The sequence below is a fragment of the Penaeus chinensis genome, chromosome 33 (genome assembly GCF_019202785.1).
Source record: "Penaeus chinensis breed Huanghai No. 1 chromosome 33, ASM1920278v2, whole genome shotgun sequence".
Taxonomy (NCBI): Eukaryota; Metazoa; Arthropoda; class Malacostraca; order Decapoda; family Penaeidae; genus Penaeus; species Penaeus chinensis.
The window spans coordinates 36,145,410-36,163,786 of record NC_061851.1 but is presented as its reverse complement, the minus strand read 5'-3'; the positions used below and the strand labels follow the sequence as shown (position 1 = coordinate 36,163,786).

Sequence of the window (18,377 nt, the reverse complement as noted above, 5' to 3'; positions counted from 1 at the left end):
TGCAAGAATATGGCTTGTGTGATCAAGTAAAGAGCAATTTAAACTCGGTTTCTAAAATAGATTATGGGACCGTTTGTGTTATTAATAGATTTTACATTGACCCCGGCCTCTCAGTCTCAGCTGGTTCAACATGGCCGCCGCAATGTACCGGGGAGTCCTTTCGCCGAGAAAATCATCGCCAGGAGAGGGGCACAGGTCTGTTTATTCAAATATTATCATTCACGATGAATTGTAAGAGTATTTGGGTCATCGGGGATATATTTGTTGGCTCGATTAAGTGTTCCCGGGTGAGGATTAGCCACGGAAATGTTGCGTCATTTGCAGTCGATCTTTTTTACAAGGAGAGAGTAAAGGAACTGATTTATTCATTATCTGTACGTTATATCCAACGTTTGTTCGACATTTTCACTCTTGTCCGAAAGGAGGAAATGTTAGAACGTCGTGCAGGGATGTGTGGTTTGGATTTTAGACGTCGTTTTCATATCCGTATGTGTCTGCTTTTGAAATGAGAATATCAGTCGCTATGATGATTTCAGTTTCTTTGTAAAGTTAAAAAGGCGATTCACAAAAGATGGGGCAGCAAGGTTTGTTATTAGCTTGGGTGGCGATTCAGTTCCAGAGCTTGTGCCAAAGAGAATGCGCTAGTTTTATTAAAGAAATAAAACTATCATTATTATCACAGAAAACTATTATCACAGAAAACTATTATCACAGAAATCCAGTCTTGTAGTTATTATTCCTTCTTTGGGTCATCATTGCTGTGATATGCCCGAATCTCTTGTTATTTCCCGTCACAAAGGGTGTAAATGAAAGTATTGGTACTGTTTATGACGTGACCTCACCCCTCCGAGTTACTCCAGCCATTCCTGGGAAATCCACGAACATCGCCCCATCTGAATGCCGTATTTCCTTACTGGGGGTTCTCTGTTCCCGACCCCCACCTGATCCTGGTGGACTTCCTGTCTGTGCGGCATTTGTAACGAACTGTTTTCTTCATTTCTGACGTTATTTTTGCCGATACAGATTATTTCATGATTTAGCAAGTGTAGTTTTTCTCGTTGATGATTATTTCCCTGTAAATGTATACCTTATCAACTTGCAAAGGTAGTTCCATAGATGAAAAGTGTCTTGTTTTCATTATTCTGTCCATTACAGGAAAATTTTACATTATAGTGCATTGCTGTGGGAAACTGAAACTATACTGAAAATGCCAAGCAAATTTCACAAGAATCTTGATAAGCCAATATAGGCATATGTGTGACCAAACTGGGAAAGAGGTGTGCAAGCTAAACTAGGACAAATTAAAGATGTTAGTCAGTAATTCATTATAGCACTGATGCACTCACCAAAGAGTAAGTCTCCAACTTCAATCTTTATGATATGGACGCACAGAACTTAGTCAAATTGAAGATGGTATTCTTCTAGAGTACAAAGTTGCAGTTATCGGTTCAAAAAATAATCTGCAGACACAAACAGTAACTCCGCAAATAAAGGGAAAAGATTGCTGAAGGCGATCTCAAAGCATAAGTCCACTCACTGCTCCCAAGCTTCATCTCTGTTTTGCCTTGCATTCTGAGGTGAAGACAATGTTTGTTGGGGGGTGTTGGGGGGGCATGCCCAGTCCAGTCACAGCAACTTCAGTTGTTGAAAACAGTTTGTGGTGTAGACTTGAAGATTTCATCTCGGGTGTATCTTTATTATAAAGATTTACCCACATCACAATAGTTATTCAACAATATAAGTTTCTGTGAATGGGCACCCCAGTATTCACAGCAACATAGAGCCAATACTCAGGGTGCACTGAGTAGACCAAAAACCTTCATAATCTTGGGCTTTGCCCTCTATATTTTAATAGGTAGAGGCTAGGGAAGGACCCCCTTCCAATTTTTTTCTCTCTCTCTCTCTCTCTCTCTCTCTCTCTCTCTCTCTCTCTCTCTCTCTCTCTCTCTCTCTCTCTCTCTCTCTCTCTCTCTCTCTCTCTCTCTCTCTCTCTCTCTCTCTCTCTCTCTCTCTCTCTCTCTCTCTCTCTCTCTCTCTCTCTCTCTCTCTCTCTCTCTCTCTCTCTCTCTCTCTCTCTCTCTCTCTCTCTCTCTCTCTCTCTCTCTCTCTCTAGCCAGTGTGATCCTTTTACTGTGTATAGTAACATAAAACAAGTAAACATTATGCAGTAATGAGTTGTGTACAGTGTAGTACTTGATTCTGCTCTGTAAACATTGTGAGCAACTTAGAAAAACTTTGTCTTGGTAAGATGATTGATTAATCTTTATGGTATGGATGCACTAAGCTAGGGCAAATTGAAGATGATAGCCTTGCAGGGAACAAAATGTGATTTAAATTTTTTTTTAAAGGTTTAAAAATCCATACAAAAATAGAATATTAGAGAATATGAATGTGTGATTAGTATATAAAGCCTATTTCTCTTTTCCCGAATCATGATATAGATAATTTTATATTTTAGTTAATACTAGATGTGTTTTTGAAGAGAAGTTTTGTACAGAAGGAATTGAACATCCAAGGACAACAAGTTTATTTTTAGCAAGGGATATATTTAGCAAGAAGACAGCATTCCTGAAAAATATGTCTGTTCTCTCTCTCTCTCTCTCTCTCTCTCTCTCTCTCTCTCTCTCTCTCTCTCTCTCTCTCTCTCTCTCTCTCTCTCTCTCTCTCTCTCTCTCTCTCTCTCTCCCTCCCTCCCTCTCCCTCCCTCCCTCCCTCCCTCCCTCCCTCTCTCTCCCTCCCTCTCTCTCCCTCCCTCTCTCTCCCTCCCTCTCTCTCCCTCCCTCTCTCTCCCTCCCTCTCTCTCCCCCCCTCCCCCTCCCTCCCTCCCTCTCCCTCCCTCCCTCCCTCCCTCTCTCTCCCTCCCTCCCTCTCTCTCCTCCCTCCCTCCCTCTCTCTCCCTCCCTCCCTCTCTCTCCCTCCCTCTCTCTCTCTCTCTCTCTCTCTCTCTCTCTCTCTCTCTCTCTCTCTCTCTCTCTCTCTCTCTCTCTCTCTCTCTCTCTCTCTCTCTCTCTTTCTCTTTGTGTGGGTGTGTGTGGGGGGGGGGGGATGTATGTGTGCGTGCGTGCATGCGTATGTATACATAGGTTCATGTATGTTTGTGCGCAGTTACAGATTTCTCTTTTACCTTAGCTTCCTTCTCATTATTGGCCAACAGTTATTTTTTTTAGGCAACATACAAGAAATTAAAGACTACAAATGTTAAAATCTTATCCAGACTAATACTTACCCAGTTCAGACAGGGTTATTTATTATACCTGTGATCAAAAAGCAAATGATTTAATACAATTTTGATGGCTTTTACAACACGGTATTATTTGAATTTTTTTTTTTTTGTTAAGGTAAAAGTCCTAATGTTTAGAATTGGTGTAGCTAAGTTGCTTGCAGCCAAAAAGTTACCCTTTTCTTTATTAGGTCTTGATAGTGTACGGTATTTTCTATTCATATGACCTGTGTATTATTACATGTGCACCACCAGGTCCTGAGCAATGCAGCGGTTGCACCACTGGCAGGAGTACAGCAGAAGAGGCACCTCAATGTCCATGAACATGTGAGCTTCACCCTGCTCAAGAAGGCAGGAATTCCTGTTCCTGGCTTTGGTGTTGCTCACACAGCTGAAGAAGCTGTTGACATTGCCAAGAGCCTAGACTCCACTGATGTGGTTGTCAAGGCACAAGTGCTCACTGGTGGCCGCGGCAAGGGGCACTTCAAAGGTGGCCTGAAGGGAGGAGTAAAGCTTGTCTACTCGTAAGTATACATCCATAAGTTCATTATTCTTAGGCCAAGCATGGAATTAGCATGAGTGATTAAGTGCATTATCCTTCCATTATCATAGTAGAAAACCTGGTAAAGTGTCTAGTATCACATATCTCAGAGTATGATAGTGTATGGAATTTTTGCAGTATTGTGTAAAAGAGAATTATTTTAAAATACCCCTTCCAGCAAGTCATGGATGTGGTGTTATTATCTTGACCAAAAGGACAGATTGAAGCTGTATTATTTCAAAAGATACTATAAGATACATCATTGGTTTGTGTCTGCATATTTTTCATGTATCAGTATCATTCTGATATTTATGCAAATTAAACATTACAGGGCTGATGAAGCTGGAGATATTGCTGGCAAGATGATTGGTGACTTGCTGGTGACCAAACAGACTGGAGAGAGAGGAATTGCCTGCAACAAGGTCATGGTTTGCGAACGAAAGTTTCCTCGACGGGAGTTCTACATGGCAATCATGATGGAACGTTCGTTTGGTGTGAGTTTTGTCTCAGCGTTTAAATTTTTTATTTACTGAACATTATAAGGGGGAAGAAGGGATAAGTTGGGTATATGGAAGGTTGGATATAGGTTGTTAAAGGATTTATAGAGTATTATTTATTATTTTCCTATCATTTGTATAATGGTCATTATTAATACCTTTGTTTGATTTTTTATTACCATATGTGTGTGGTATGATTTAGTTTAGTTTTGCCTAATATACAGCTCTTTAGTCAGACTGAAGTTGAAAAAAAATCATTTTCTTTTAAAAGAAAAGCTTTGTATGCAATAATGTATGATAATTGGACTTCAGTTGAGCTGCTTCTTCTTTATGTAGATTTAAAAAGTGAGTTACAAGAAATATTAGTGTTCTGATTCTCATGAATTGTATACTTGATTTTTCACAGGGGCCATTGATCATTGCATCATCACAGGGAGGAGTTAATATTGAAGATGTTGCAGAAGAGAGTCCTGATGCCATTTTTAAGTTCCCCATTGACATTTCAGTTGGTATGGATCTTACATATTTCATTACACTTTTAAAAACTGATGTGTGTATGTCATTAAATATAACAAGAAGGATCATACATTTCATACTCAGTTATCTGTATATTAAGTGATCTCTTCTTTCCAGGTATGACTGATGAAAAGGCAAAGGAAATCGCAGTGAAGCTTGGCCTTGAATCACGACTTGAAGAAACCGTTGCTGTTATACACAGTCTTTACAATGCTTTTGTTAACTACGATGCCTCCATGATTGAGATCAATCCTTATGCTGAAGATACATATGGAAAAAGTAATATATTGTATTCTATTTTAACATGAATAGATATTGTTAGGTTTTGTGTTAATATATTCTAATATTGTTTTGCTGGTAGTAAAAGGTTTATAAAAACTTATAATAATTTTATCATCCTGACAATCTGTATCTAAGGATACATGTCTCATTTTACTTTCCATAGGTGTTATGAGTTAATTGTAATGGCTGGTTGTTTGTCTACAGTGTATGCTCTTGATGCTAAGATGAAGTTCGACGACAATGCAGAATTTCGTCAGAAGGACATCTTTAATGAGAGGGATTGGTCCCAAGAAGACCCCAAGGAAGTTGAAGCATCACAGCACAATCTCAATTACATTGCCCTTGATGGTATGTTTTATGCAGTAATTCATTGTCTTTTTAGTTGTAGGATCAGCAGTAATATACAAAATTATAGAGCTAAAGATTCAAAAGTAATATTGATAAGGTGATTATAGAAATTGTTGAAATATAATTTTTCCCTAATTAAAAAAATGTTAGAAAGGCAGCATTCTTTTACAGTATTAGATTTAGAAAAATCTGTGTATGCACCAGTAATGTCTGTCCCCATTATAACAGACTCTTTCAGTTTTGATTCAGTGTACTTTGTCCACTGCATTGGCCAAAAGATGAGGGAGCTATTATGGATTGGCCTTTTGTAAAGATTGTGTTGTTGAACAAGAGACTGGCATTCCAGTTTATAGTTTATAGTAAAATATGGATCAGATAACATTTAATTCACTTGAAATACATGCACAAAGTATCCTTAAATTTTGATGTCTGATGGATACTTTAAATCCCTTTACGCCTATTAACCCCTTGGATCAGGGTGCCTTGCTTGCCTGCATGTAGCCTAAAATCCAGGCCTTAGGCTTGCTTGAGTGGCCACTCTCACAGGTGTGTGGCTTGTATGCTGGGTGCACACAAACATTTATGTAAGATGTCAAGACTCCTTGATTATGATAGTGATAGTAATAATATTTTAGGGTTTGGTGTGACAGGCTCTTGTGACTTCAGTCAAATTATGGCTAGCTGTTTATTGTGCTTCAAAACTACCCCCTTTGTGCAAGGAATGGCCGATCAGATCAGAACGCAGATCAGCAATATTGCTAGACGAGAACACTATCACTGCACCACACAGCACAGATATCCAGATAGTAATAGACTGTTGCACAGACTCCAGATCATCTCTCTAAGTAGTCCATAACTCAGTGCAGGAATAATAAAAATAAGTAACATTGTTATTTGTCTTTTTCTTTTCTTTCTTTCTTTCTTTATAATATTCAATTTTCTGTAATACAGCTAGTGCCGCCAGTCATAGCAGGCTGATTATGATGACATCACCTGCCACTCGGTCTAATTTTTTCATGGCGTGATGGGCACTTCATCTGGATCCAAGGGGTTAATTCAGGAGCTAAGATCCTTTCCACATATCATAGCCAGTCACTGAGAATTGGCAAATTATGAAAAGTTGCTTGGACAATGACAGATCTTGATGCATTTTAATACTGCTTGAATATAACAGGTAACATTGGATGCTTGGTGAATGGAGCAGGGTTAGCTATGGCTACCATGGACATCATCAAGTTACATGGTGGTTCACCAGCAAATTTCTTGGATGTTGGCGGTGGAGCTACTTCTGAACAGGTCAAGGAAGCTTTCAAGATTATTACAGCAGATCCTCAGGTGAGTTGTGACTTAGTTGTGTGAACTGGCCACTCGTGGATATTCCTTTGATAGATATTTCACATTGCTCCAAAATATGATGACAAACAAAAGGCCGAGTCTTAGGTAGGATGAGCTCCCTCTCGAGGTTGAGCTTTCCTGTTCAATGATTAGCTTGGTTGAAGAAGCACAACTGAACATTTGGAGTTTAATGTGGAATGTGAATTTACAGTTATGAGAAATGTCATGAGATCTTAAGATTTTGCTAACAGGGTCAGTCAGTAATTTTTGTATGTATGTTTACATTCAATTAGCAGATGGTAGCTCATGTATGATAATGATTATATCTGTTTATTTATAAAGTTTTGTGTGAACATTTCAGGTTCATGCTATTATGGTCAACATTTTTGGTGGCATCATGCGTTGTGATGTCATTGCACAGGGAATTATTGCTGCGGCAGAAGAGTTGTCACTGAAGATCCCTATTGTTGTCAGACTTCAGGTTAGTCACCAGATTTGCCTCAATTAAAAGTATTTTTTAACCTTAAGTTTACTTACAATTGAAGCATAATACTTTCAAATTCCGTAAATTAATATATTCTGATACATAGAAATTCATTAAACTTTTTTTTCTTTTCTTTTTCCCCCTAAAAATTGCTCTGGTAATCTCAGAACATTTGTATAACCTAAAACTTCATCAGAATTTATATTGTTTATTAATTTTTAGTACTGAAATTTCAAAATGTAAATCTACGAGATCTATATTAATGTATATGGAACATTAATATATTGCATTTCTCAACAGGGCACCAACGTGGATGACGCAAAGGCTCTCATTGCACTGTCTAACCTAAGAATCTTACCCTGTGACAATCTTGATGATGCAGCAAAGATGGCAGTCAAGCTTTCGAATATCATGAGGCTTGCCAAGGCAGCAAATATTGATGTTAAGTTTGAGATCCCTGTATAGGCAGTTAGCAATGATTACTGAATTTGTATAGAGTATATAAAAAAAGGAAAATAAAGGATCCAGCGGAAGACCAAAGAATGACCCAGTTGTGAGTTAGACAAATGTTTAAATATATTTTGATTTTTCCATGGAAGTTTCATGACGAAATTAAAAATCAAATGGTTTCTGCTTGTCATAAATAGGTGATAACATGCATTTGTCTTATTTTGCAGGCATTCTGCTTGTGAATAATTTGTAAATTTTTGTAAATGGCTAGGCTATTTCTGTATATTACTTTCAGTATTTGTTCTTTCCTGCTTTGCTACAAATCTCAAAAACTTACTCCTTTAGAGGGAACAAATATGAAGAAAAAATGGAACCTCTACCTAATTTGTTTTTAATATAATTGTTGTAATATATTTATAGATTGTCTAATCCCAGAGTTATAACTTTAACCTGAGAGGAATGTGCTGAACCTGTGGGCATGAGTTATGAGTCTGGGAGAGGCAGAAAGTGGCTCTGTTGGAATGACCGAATAAACTTCAGCCAATGGCAAAACATTTACATGCGGTTTTATATTCTCCCCTTTGTACCTTTTATTTATAACTATTTATCTATGCAAATAGTGTTCTTTTCTTCTGAAGTATCTCTAGTCTTATGATCTGGTTGCATTTTTTATAATCATTTTTCAAAGGAGGTTGCAATAATCATTTATACCAAACCTGTTTGATTTACTTAACCCAATGCTGATGGGCAAGACATGTACGTGTATGCCATGCCCACTGTGAGTTTACTTGTTTAATTGTTTTTACACATAGATGGCTACACTTGTACTGAGTCATCAATGAGCCAATTAAGAGTACTACCTGTCTCGCCCGTTTACCCTTTTCTTTGATTTACGAAAATATTTTGTTACTAATGTTTATAATAAATATAACACCATCGATATTCATAGCACTAGTAAAAAGTACATTTTCCCGCCAATTCAAGGAAAGGTGAAATCAGGTAAGGCTAAGAACTAGCAGAGACATTTCACAAAAAATATAAAAACTGAGCACAGCATTTAACCCATTTTTTATTCATTTTCCCCGGCGGCATTGGGTTAAAGGAAAAATAATCTTCTAAAATAGAAATAAGAACCCTGTGTTTAACCCAATGCCGTCGGGGAAAATGAACAAAAAATGGGGAAAATGCTGTGCCCATTTTCTATATTTTTTTGTGAAATGTCTGCTCATAGATGGCTCTGCTAGTGCTTAGCCACAAAGGAGTCAATTAATAGACCTTGTGACCATACGTGATTTGAATTGGCGGAAAAAACGTGTTTTTTACTAGTGCTATGGATATCGATGGTGTTATTTTTATTATAAACATTATAATTATTATAATGTTTTTTAATATTAGTAACAGCAAAATAAGATAATGTAAAATATTTCGTAAATCAAAGAAAAGGGTGAACGGGCGAGACGGGCAGTACTCCTAACTGGCTCATTGGTGACTTAGTACAAGTATAGCCATCTATGTGTATAAACAGTCAAACAAGTACTAACAGTGGGCAAAGCACTTGTCTACCCGTCGTATCCGTTGGCAAGGGGTTAAATGAAGATGCTTGAATAGAAACATTATATTTTAATACTGTAACAGTTCCATTAAATCGTTTTGATACAGTAACAGTTCCATTAAATAGTTTTGATACAATCATATATCAGATATTTTATGCAACTGTTTTGAACCAAACCTGTTCCCTGCCCTATTAGACAAAGTGGTGATGGTAAATGAAAACTTGTTAGCAATAACCCTTTCGATATACAAGTAACAGTGTACCAGATGCCACTAAAAGCAAAATCAAGTTACATATACCAACACTATTCTTTATCCTGTCTCCGATTAAGTAAGCTGCCTTTAGGTACAGAATGCAAACATTAGATCTGAAACTTGCGTGACCTACTATGGTGGGCTTAGGAGACGGGGACTAGGTCCTCAGCCCTTGCCTCAACTAATTTTTTATATGCAACTGGCACAGGAAATATTACATGAAAAACTAAATATCGCAAAAGATCAGGTGAAGGAGGTTGAAAATAAATTTATCATGTAGGTAAACATTTGGGGCTCCCTCTACCTGGGGGCTGTGGATAATTTAGAACTTCCTGGCTGGCAACCCCCCCCCCCCCAGTCCCTTGCTCGCTGTTGTTGTGGGGGGACTTACGAAAAGGGAATTGAGGCCCAATTAAGGGATCACCCCTACGTTGGTCCATAGCCCTCCCCTTAACCAATTTTGCATGGTCTTTCTTCTCATCCTTTCCGTTTCCATTTCTTCATCCCCTTGTTCTGTCCACTTATCCTAATTGTTAAACTCATTTTTTAAGTTTTTGCCTAAATACTTTATCATAGTCCTCCCTACTCCCTTAACTCCTTCCACTTCTAACAACCTTTATCTTACACTATACCTCAACATCTCCGCCTCTCTTACCTTTTCACTGCCATACTAACCTCTGTACTGTTCAACCTGTAACTATACCCTAATCATTAACTCATTCCTAACCCTTTTCACTACTCTACTTTACCTTGACACCATATGACCTTTGATGTCATCCAGCACTTCCTTATCCGAGGGCTTTATCCCAAGCCTTACGTTATCACAATATTTTGAGTACACTGTTGATGACCACACCACTACTGACCTTAAATGATGATGCAGCAGAATATTATCAATAAATAAATGACTTCCCTCCTGCTCAATTTCAGTTTTCTCTGGACATCTTCACTTGTATTTGCAGGTTCTTGGCCATGATCATCAAGGACCTGGATGTTGAATCAGTGTTCACTAATGTCTTCTGCCAACTGATGGGTCATGTGTGGAATCTAATTCTTTTTCATTTGAAGAATGTACATACAATGCTTCTGCTGTAATCCAGTCTAACAGAGTTGTTACATTTCTGTTTCTGTATTGGTGAGTCTATGGAGTCTGTCCAAGCAGAACTTCTAACTCAGGTATGCTACACACAACATACATAGTAACGACAGTTATTCGATGGACTGATCAGTAGCCCTGGTTCTTACATTTTCAGTCTGCTGCCTTAACCCAATGCCGCTGGGGAAAATGAACAAAAATGGGGAAAATGCTGTGCCCATTTTCTATATTTTTTTGTGAAATGTCTGCCCACAGATGGCTCTGCTAGTGCTTAGCCACAAAGGAGTCAATTAGTAGACCTTGTAACCATACGTGATTTGAATTGGCGGGAAAAACTTATTTTTTACTAGTGCTATGAATATTGATGGTTTTATTTTTATTATAAACATTATAATTATTATAATGTTTTTTAATATTAGTAACAGCAAAATAAGATAACGTAAAATATTTCATAAATCAAAGGAAAGGGTGAATGGGCGAGACGGGCAGTACTCGTAACTGGCTCATTGGTGACTTAGTAAAAGTATAGCTATCTATGTGTAAAAACATCCAAACAAGTACTAACAGTGGGCATAGCACGTGTCTACCCGTCGTACCCGTCGGCAAGGGGTTAAGTTAAACCAGCCACAGGTCCCACAGTCCTCAACCTGATCTGACCTGTTTTTATGTTTGAGCTAAAGCAGGTTTTGCACTGTCTTGCTTTCCCTTTCTCCTCTTACATACCTTTGCCTCCCCTGCCAGTTCAGACAAAAATGGAATCAAGCAGGATTTCAAAACTGCATTTTTTGGTATTTTCCGTGAACTCCCAATTATACCAGCATGGTGAAGTCTTTTCACTCATTAGGTATATTTTTGCTGTTGCTGTTGTAATGAGATCCAGACCAGTGCTAAAAAAATTGTGATCAAAACCCCACCCTGGAAGCTGTGGGAATGTAGTTATCTAATAATTAAAAAGTCTTGGATAAAGAAACAATTCAGCTTTCATAATAACTGTGTAGCAGTGAAAATAGAAAAGCTTGAAATTGTTTATTTCTGTTTTGTGTGTGTGCGCGTGTGTGGTTTGTGTATCCTAAAGGTAAAAATAGTGACAGTGGCAGCTAAGACTGACAGGAAGCAAAGTAGGGAATTCCAGTGGCTTTATCTAGAGCTGTCAAGGATTAGCACTGCATGAACAAGGGATGCTTTTAAGGCAGCCAAGGGGAACCTTCAGGAACTGATCAAAATTTTTGAAAAGATCAGGAATGATTTTATTTTGGGGTCAATATTATCAAATACCTGTGATGAACATTATCATTACCTCAGCATTACTGCTGCAAATAACTACATTTTGTCAGTGTGTATCAAACTCTTTAACCCATTGCTGATGGGCATGGGATGTACATACATGCCATGCCCACTGTGAGATTACTTTTGAATTGTTTTTACACATAGATGACTGCACTTGTACTAAGTCACCAGTGAGCCAGTTTTGAGTACTGCCTGTCTCGCCCGTTCACCCTTTTCTTTGAATTACGAAAACATTTTACATTATCTTATTTTGCTGTTACAAATGTTTATAACATTATAATAATTATAATGTTTATAATAAAAATAACACCATCGATACTTATAGCACTAGTAAAAAATGTTTTTCCCGCCAATTCAAGGAAAGGTGAAATCAGGTAAGGTCTCAAGATCTACTAATTGACTCCTTTGTGGCTAAACACTAGCAGAACCACCTAAGTACAGAGACATTTCGCAAAAATATAAAAAATGAGCACAGCATTTTCCCAGTTTTTTTTTTCATTTTCCCCAGTGGTAATGGGTTAAATACAGTGAAGGTCACATCTCCAAATTTCAGCTGGGTCTGTAAATATTGTAATATTGTCAAGGTGATTTGCTCAAGACTCACAGCATGATACTTCCTTTAAAATCCAAAGACAAAGTGTAAGACATCTTCTCGGGAAGCTTAGGACAAGATGGTATGAGAACATTTTGTACACCATACAATGAACCAAAACTAGATATTCCATTTCATGGATGGTATATGCATATCAAAAGGTTCCTGGACAGTTTGTGATGATGGATTGAGTGTACCATACTGAATGTGGCACATGCAGAGTGACCCAGACCATAGGATTATGTCATATAAGGAGATTGTGTGGCCCATTAAGGATGTGAATAACTAATTAGATGTGTGATGGTCTGATTTATCAATTAATGCTGTTTCATCACTTATCTCATTGATGCCATCAGTTACACTAGGGATGGACTGGAAAGAGATTGTGGTGGACCAACTTTCAAGATATGCACATAACATAATAGAGCTTGAGATCTGGTGATGGAGGTGTAAGAACTGTGAAAACTCTCTAGATACACTGATCACTACCCTCAAATCCTAAAGAAAGTATTTGTTTCAAGATCTTCAAGTACTAACTTATATTCATTATTAACCCCTAAAGCAGAAGTAGGCATATTTTTTCAGAGTGGGGGCCAGCAGAGACTTATAGGAGCAGCCTGTGAGAGATTAAATACAATAAATTTATAGAATAACATGCAAATCATACACAGAACTTTCTTGAAAATCATGCAGATTAGTGATACAGCTGGTGACTCATAACCATTTCAAAGGAGGATGTAGACAATAGAAGGTTGCAGTCAGAGAGCTTAGAGAAAAAGTGGGACATCATGTATTTCAAATTGGAGGAAAGCCGTTCACAACAGAAGATACTGCCATAAATGGCTATGATGCAGTGAAAATGCACAATGTGTTTTGGAAGATTGCAAGAAAGGAGACTGAGAGTAAAGAAAAAGGTAAATAATTAAAAAAAGCTTTGCCTTCACTTTATCATTGTATTGCAGCTCTACCAACATTCATGTGCATAGCAATGTCCATGAGCAGAGCCTGGTGAGCTGACCATCATTGGTAAGAGAAGTGATCAGCAAGGGGCAGGGGAAATTTGTTTAACATATTTGATGATCTGTGCATATTGCATAGCAGAGTTCAATGACCTTATGGTGGGGTGAGAGGGTGCCCCAAGATTAGGGTTTTGTTGGCTGGATTGCCATGTTAATATCAGACAAGGTGACAGACTATATCCTTGGCTGTGACTGGTGTACTCCTGCCCTAAAGGACAGACTGTAATATCGTACACAAGTAGGTGAAGGTAGTTCCCATAAAATTATGTTGAGCAGTTTCATTGTCTGGATGATAATTTAGATTTGTGTGGGTACTCAAGCTCCACTTGGTATTCCCTTGGTCCTGCTAGTCATAAGACTCATACCCAAGGACCATGTCAGTATATATTGACCTTATGCCGCCAGGAAAATGTTGTGTTGACTGTAGTATCGGTTTGTGAAGTGTCTCAATAAATAGATGGCTTCATAAATGGTTATCCACCAAGGAGTCAGGTAATGACCTCACTTGATTTACCCTTGCTCTGATTTTTTGATTTTTTGATTTACTATTGCTATCAATATTGATACTCTTATTATTATCACAGATATTATAATTATTCTAATTTTATTAACATTATTAATAGCAATATAAGATAAAATAAAATATTAACAAAAATCAAGAAAAAAGGGCAAACAGGTGAAACATGTAGTACTAGTAACCTGGTGACCTGTTTGTGAGTACTGCACTGTAAAATCTAGCCTGTCCACTGTAGACATTATTAAAGTTTTTTCCTTAAAAAAGCAACTCAATTTTTTTATTTTGTCCTGTAAGTAAGTTTCTCCTCATGAGTGAAAGTGGTTTAATTCAGAAAAATATTAAGTACTGACAAGCACAGCAGAATGCTTCTTGCAAACCATTGGATAAACACTTTTTTGCTGTGTACTTTATCCAATATTTTTTATATGTAAATGTGTTTTATTGTATTGCTTTGTTCTTTTGAAGTATGTCTATCATGGTTTCATATTAGACTACATTTGGGAGCATGAAATTTCCCTAAAAGCTCATTAATTTGCCCGCTTGGCTCTACTCTGCAGTACACTACCATCCTAATTAGAAACAAACTTGCCAGAAAATACCACTAGAACTAAAACTATAATCTGTCAATACTGTGTAGAATGTCCAATAATAATGATATAACATAGGTATCAACAATTAAGAAAGTTGTATTTCTACAAAAGAGTATGTTGTCTTGCTACAAAAACAACTTAGAAAGGACAGCTATCACAGACATATTCCAAACATACAACTGACTGGCTCATACAATATAACTGTTAGGTTCTATAAAGATTTTTTAAATGCTTGCACAGAAATATGCACCAGAATTTCGACAATACTGTAGCATCAATGTGTAATTATTCATCTCTTACCAAGTCACTCAATTTACTTTTGCAAGAAGGTCACTAGATGGAAGTAGATGTTGAGAAGTGTCAGTGTCTCATGAGTTGGTGTATATAAGTGACTCCAAACGGGCAGGTTTTGCTCAACAGCTTGTGAGAGGGGGCAGGGGATAGGTAAACAAAAACTTATTTCAAACTTCTGTATTAGAGGATTAAATGTCATATTGAAGTTCAACTAGCTGACTGGTGAAGTAAATGATAATCACCATTTACTTTTTTCAAAATTATGGATATTCTATACCAGTGCTTTCTGACATGTATTTTATGAGTACCAAATCCTAAACCTATTACTTACCAAATTTTACTCCATATGTATTTATCAGCTTTCATTTCTTTTACCTCTAAAAAATACCTTTTGCAGGAAGAGAGAAGAAAGACACAGTTTAACTGAAACCCATAATGTATTTCATAAAACACTAAGCCTCAAAAGTTGATTTACTAATCAGCTTCATTGTTTAAACAAAACATTGATTTTCCATAGAAGAAACATAGTTTACTCACTCTATATATTTGCTAAACAAATATTGTATAACATATATCCATGTCAAACTGGAAAATGCAGAAAAACCTTAGAAAATACAATACTAAAAATGTAGATAAACTAAGTACTCTAATAAATTGTAAGATCTCTTTTTCTCATAAATTACACACATGTAAATATAAATAAGTAAGTGAAAATTATTAAATAATTTTCACTTTAGAATTTTATCCTTTTTCCCGTAAATGCAGCATCCAATCTTAACAAATATGTGAACTATTTCTTATGTAAAACTTCAGACTATTACTACTTATTATATTGATTCTGATTATATTTATTGCACATCATTGAAACATTTACTCTCTGTCCAGTACAATATTTGCTCTTTTTTATTAGGAATACTGCTTATTGTTTTTTTACTTGTTCATTGACCAGAACAATCAAAATGTTATTAATCAGTGATACTGTTAATGTGTCTAGGTTAGCACATTTAAACATGTTATAACTGGACCTCATTCAATTCAATGGCATGATTGATGAATATTTCCACAAAGGCACATGGAAAGGATTTTACATCCTTTGTTTTTGGAATGTGTGAAAAACAAGCATTTAATGATGTACTGTAAATATTAGTATGAAAATATTTGAGGTGATCCCTCAGATCTGGATATTAGAGAGCAAATACAAAGAACAGCCAAACATCAGACTAGTAAGAACAAAACAGAAAAAGCTACTGGCTCATATTTCCTACACTATCAGATGGCGCATCACCTTCCTTCGTATGAACTTCTGGTTCGACTGAGAGGTTGCTGACACCTTCACTCACATCCTCTGCTGGTTCCTCTGCTTCCTTTTCTTCTCCATCTGTGGTCTTCACCTCAGTTTCCGCTACCTCTGTTGTCTCCTTTTCCGTTTTTCGAAACTCGGAGATGATCCGTTTTATACCAACCATCCAAGTGGAGCAAACGCTGGTGAAGTCAACAATAAGTCCTTGGTGGATATCCCAAGCCTCATTGTAACTGCTCTCTCTCATGGCTGGTAAAGACAATTATGATGATTACAGTTCTGTTTGTGATATTCTATAATGAAAATATTGAAGAAAATTATGCACATGTAATCTATGTGTCATGAAAACAATGAGGCATATATCTAAACTAAAGTATATTAGAATCCTTTTCATGTTACAGTTCAAGATTTTAAAACTTTCCCTAAGATTTAAAATTGGATGCCCATTGGACATTTAAGAGATTTACTATACGTTAAACCTACCCTACATATATACATATATATATATATATATATATATATATATATATATATATATATATATATTTATATATAAGTATTCATATTTATATATATGAATATATATTTATATATATGTATATCTATATATATATATATATGTATACATATATATATATATATATATATATATATATATATATAATACACACACATATATATACACACATATATTGTATTAAATATGTATATATGTATGTGTTAATATATACATATATATGTATCTATATACATATATATGTATCTATATACACATTTATGTATCTATATACATAAATATATATACATAAAAACACTATATATGTATATATGTTTATATACACACATACATACATACAAACACACATATATACATATATATATATATACACATACATATATACATAAATAGAAATATGTATATATGTATATAGATTTATATATATATGTACATATAAGTATATATATATATATATATATATATATATGTAAATATGTACATGTATATATATGCATATATACTACATATATATAAGCATATATATGCAACATATATATACATACATACATATGTGTATATATACATATGTATGCAACATACATATATGTACATGTGTATATATACAATGTATATACATATAAATACATATATACATGTATACATATGTATACACATATACATATATATGTATATGTATATACACATACATATATGTATATACATATATGTTTACATGTACACATATACATGTATACATATATACACATACATGTATACATATGTGTATACATGTATATACATTATATATGTTACCATATGTCTATATACATATATATATACATACACATATAAAATTATAAACATATATGTATATATACATATATATAATCATATAATACATACATATAAATACATATATAGTATATACATGCACATGTATGTATGTATGTATGTATGTATGTATGTATGTATAAACACACACACACACACACACACACACACACACACACACACACACACACACACACACGCGCGCGCGCGCACACACACCCGCACACACACACACACACACACACACACACACACACACACACACACACACACACACACACACACACACACACACACACACACACACACACATACACGCACACACACACACACACACACACACACACACACACACACACACACACACACACACACACACACATATGTGTATATATATATTTATATGTATATACATGTTTATATATATTCTATATATATATAGTATATGTACGTATAAAAGTAAATTACAAGTTTATGATATAACAACAAATTATCAGGTGATACCTGCTCTTGTCTGTCAAGATTATTGGTGCCAGTACTGCAAGAAATGAGGCTGCCTGGCATACAACTTAATATAAATGCCTTTCTGTCATAATGAATATGGTAAAATACATTTACTGCCTCATTGGTAAGTAATTGTATGCACAGGTGCTGGAAGAAGGAATGTTCAAAGCTGCTACATATGTCATTTAGAAAATCCTGTTGTCCTTTTACCAGAGAACAAAATCCTAAATAAAAAATATGTGCCAAGTATTTAGTCTGTGCAATCATATGAATATTCTAATAATCAAAGTAATAGTTTGCAGGCTGTATAATTTGTTTTCACGGATTTTTATGCCACATCTTCATTTCACTTTCACTTTTGGGCTGAGA

At 35.9% G+C, this 18,377-nt stretch overlaps 2 protein-coding genes across 2 annotated transcripts in view; one reads left to right on the top strand and one right to left on the bottom strand.

Annotated features, from left to right (window-relative positions):
- The first annotated feature begins 45 nt into the window (after window positions 1-45).
- On the top strand, window positions 46-8,231 carry LOC125043250 (succinate--CoA ligase [ADP-forming] subunit beta, mitochondrial-like). Its single transcript, XM_047639260.1, has 9 exons — window positions 46-195; window positions 3,476-3,744; window positions 4,093-4,255; window positions 4,665-4,767; window positions 4,892-5,053; window positions 5,261-5,404; window positions 6,579-6,739; window positions 7,101-7,220; window positions 7,524-8,231. Exons 1-9 carry the CDS (start codon window positions 64-66, stop codon window positions 7,686-7,688), a joined length of 1,419 nt encoding a protein of 472 aa, XP_047495216.1. The 5' UTR covers window positions 46-63; the 3' UTR covers window positions 7,689-8,231.
- A 7,061-nt stretch (window positions 8,232-15,292) lies between these two features.
- The window catches only part of LOC125043322 (steroid receptor RNA activator 1-like), a 9,439-nt gene continuing 6,354 nt past the window's right edge, over window positions 15,293-18,377 (bottom strand). Inside the window, exon 5 of the mRNA XM_047639399.1 lies at window positions 15,293-16,423. Within this exon, the coding sequence (XP_047495355.1) occupies window positions 16,119-16,423 (305 nt within the window). The 3' untranslated portion in view covers window positions 15,293-16,118. The remainder of the gene's footprint in view (window positions 16,424-18,377) is intronic.

Coding starts and splice junctions, on each gene's coding strand:
- LOC125043250 (XM_047639260.1), top strand. CDS start 64: ATGGGACCGTTTGTGTTATTAATAGATTTTACATTGACCCCGGCCTCT. Junction 5,054..5,260: donor TGAAGATACATATGGAAAAA/GTAATATATTGT, acceptor GTTTGTCTACAG/TGTATGCTCTTGATGCTAAG. Junction 6,740..7,100: donor TTATTACAGCAGATCCTCAG/GTGAGTTGTGAC, acceptor TGAACATTTCAG/GTTCATGCTATTATGGTCAA.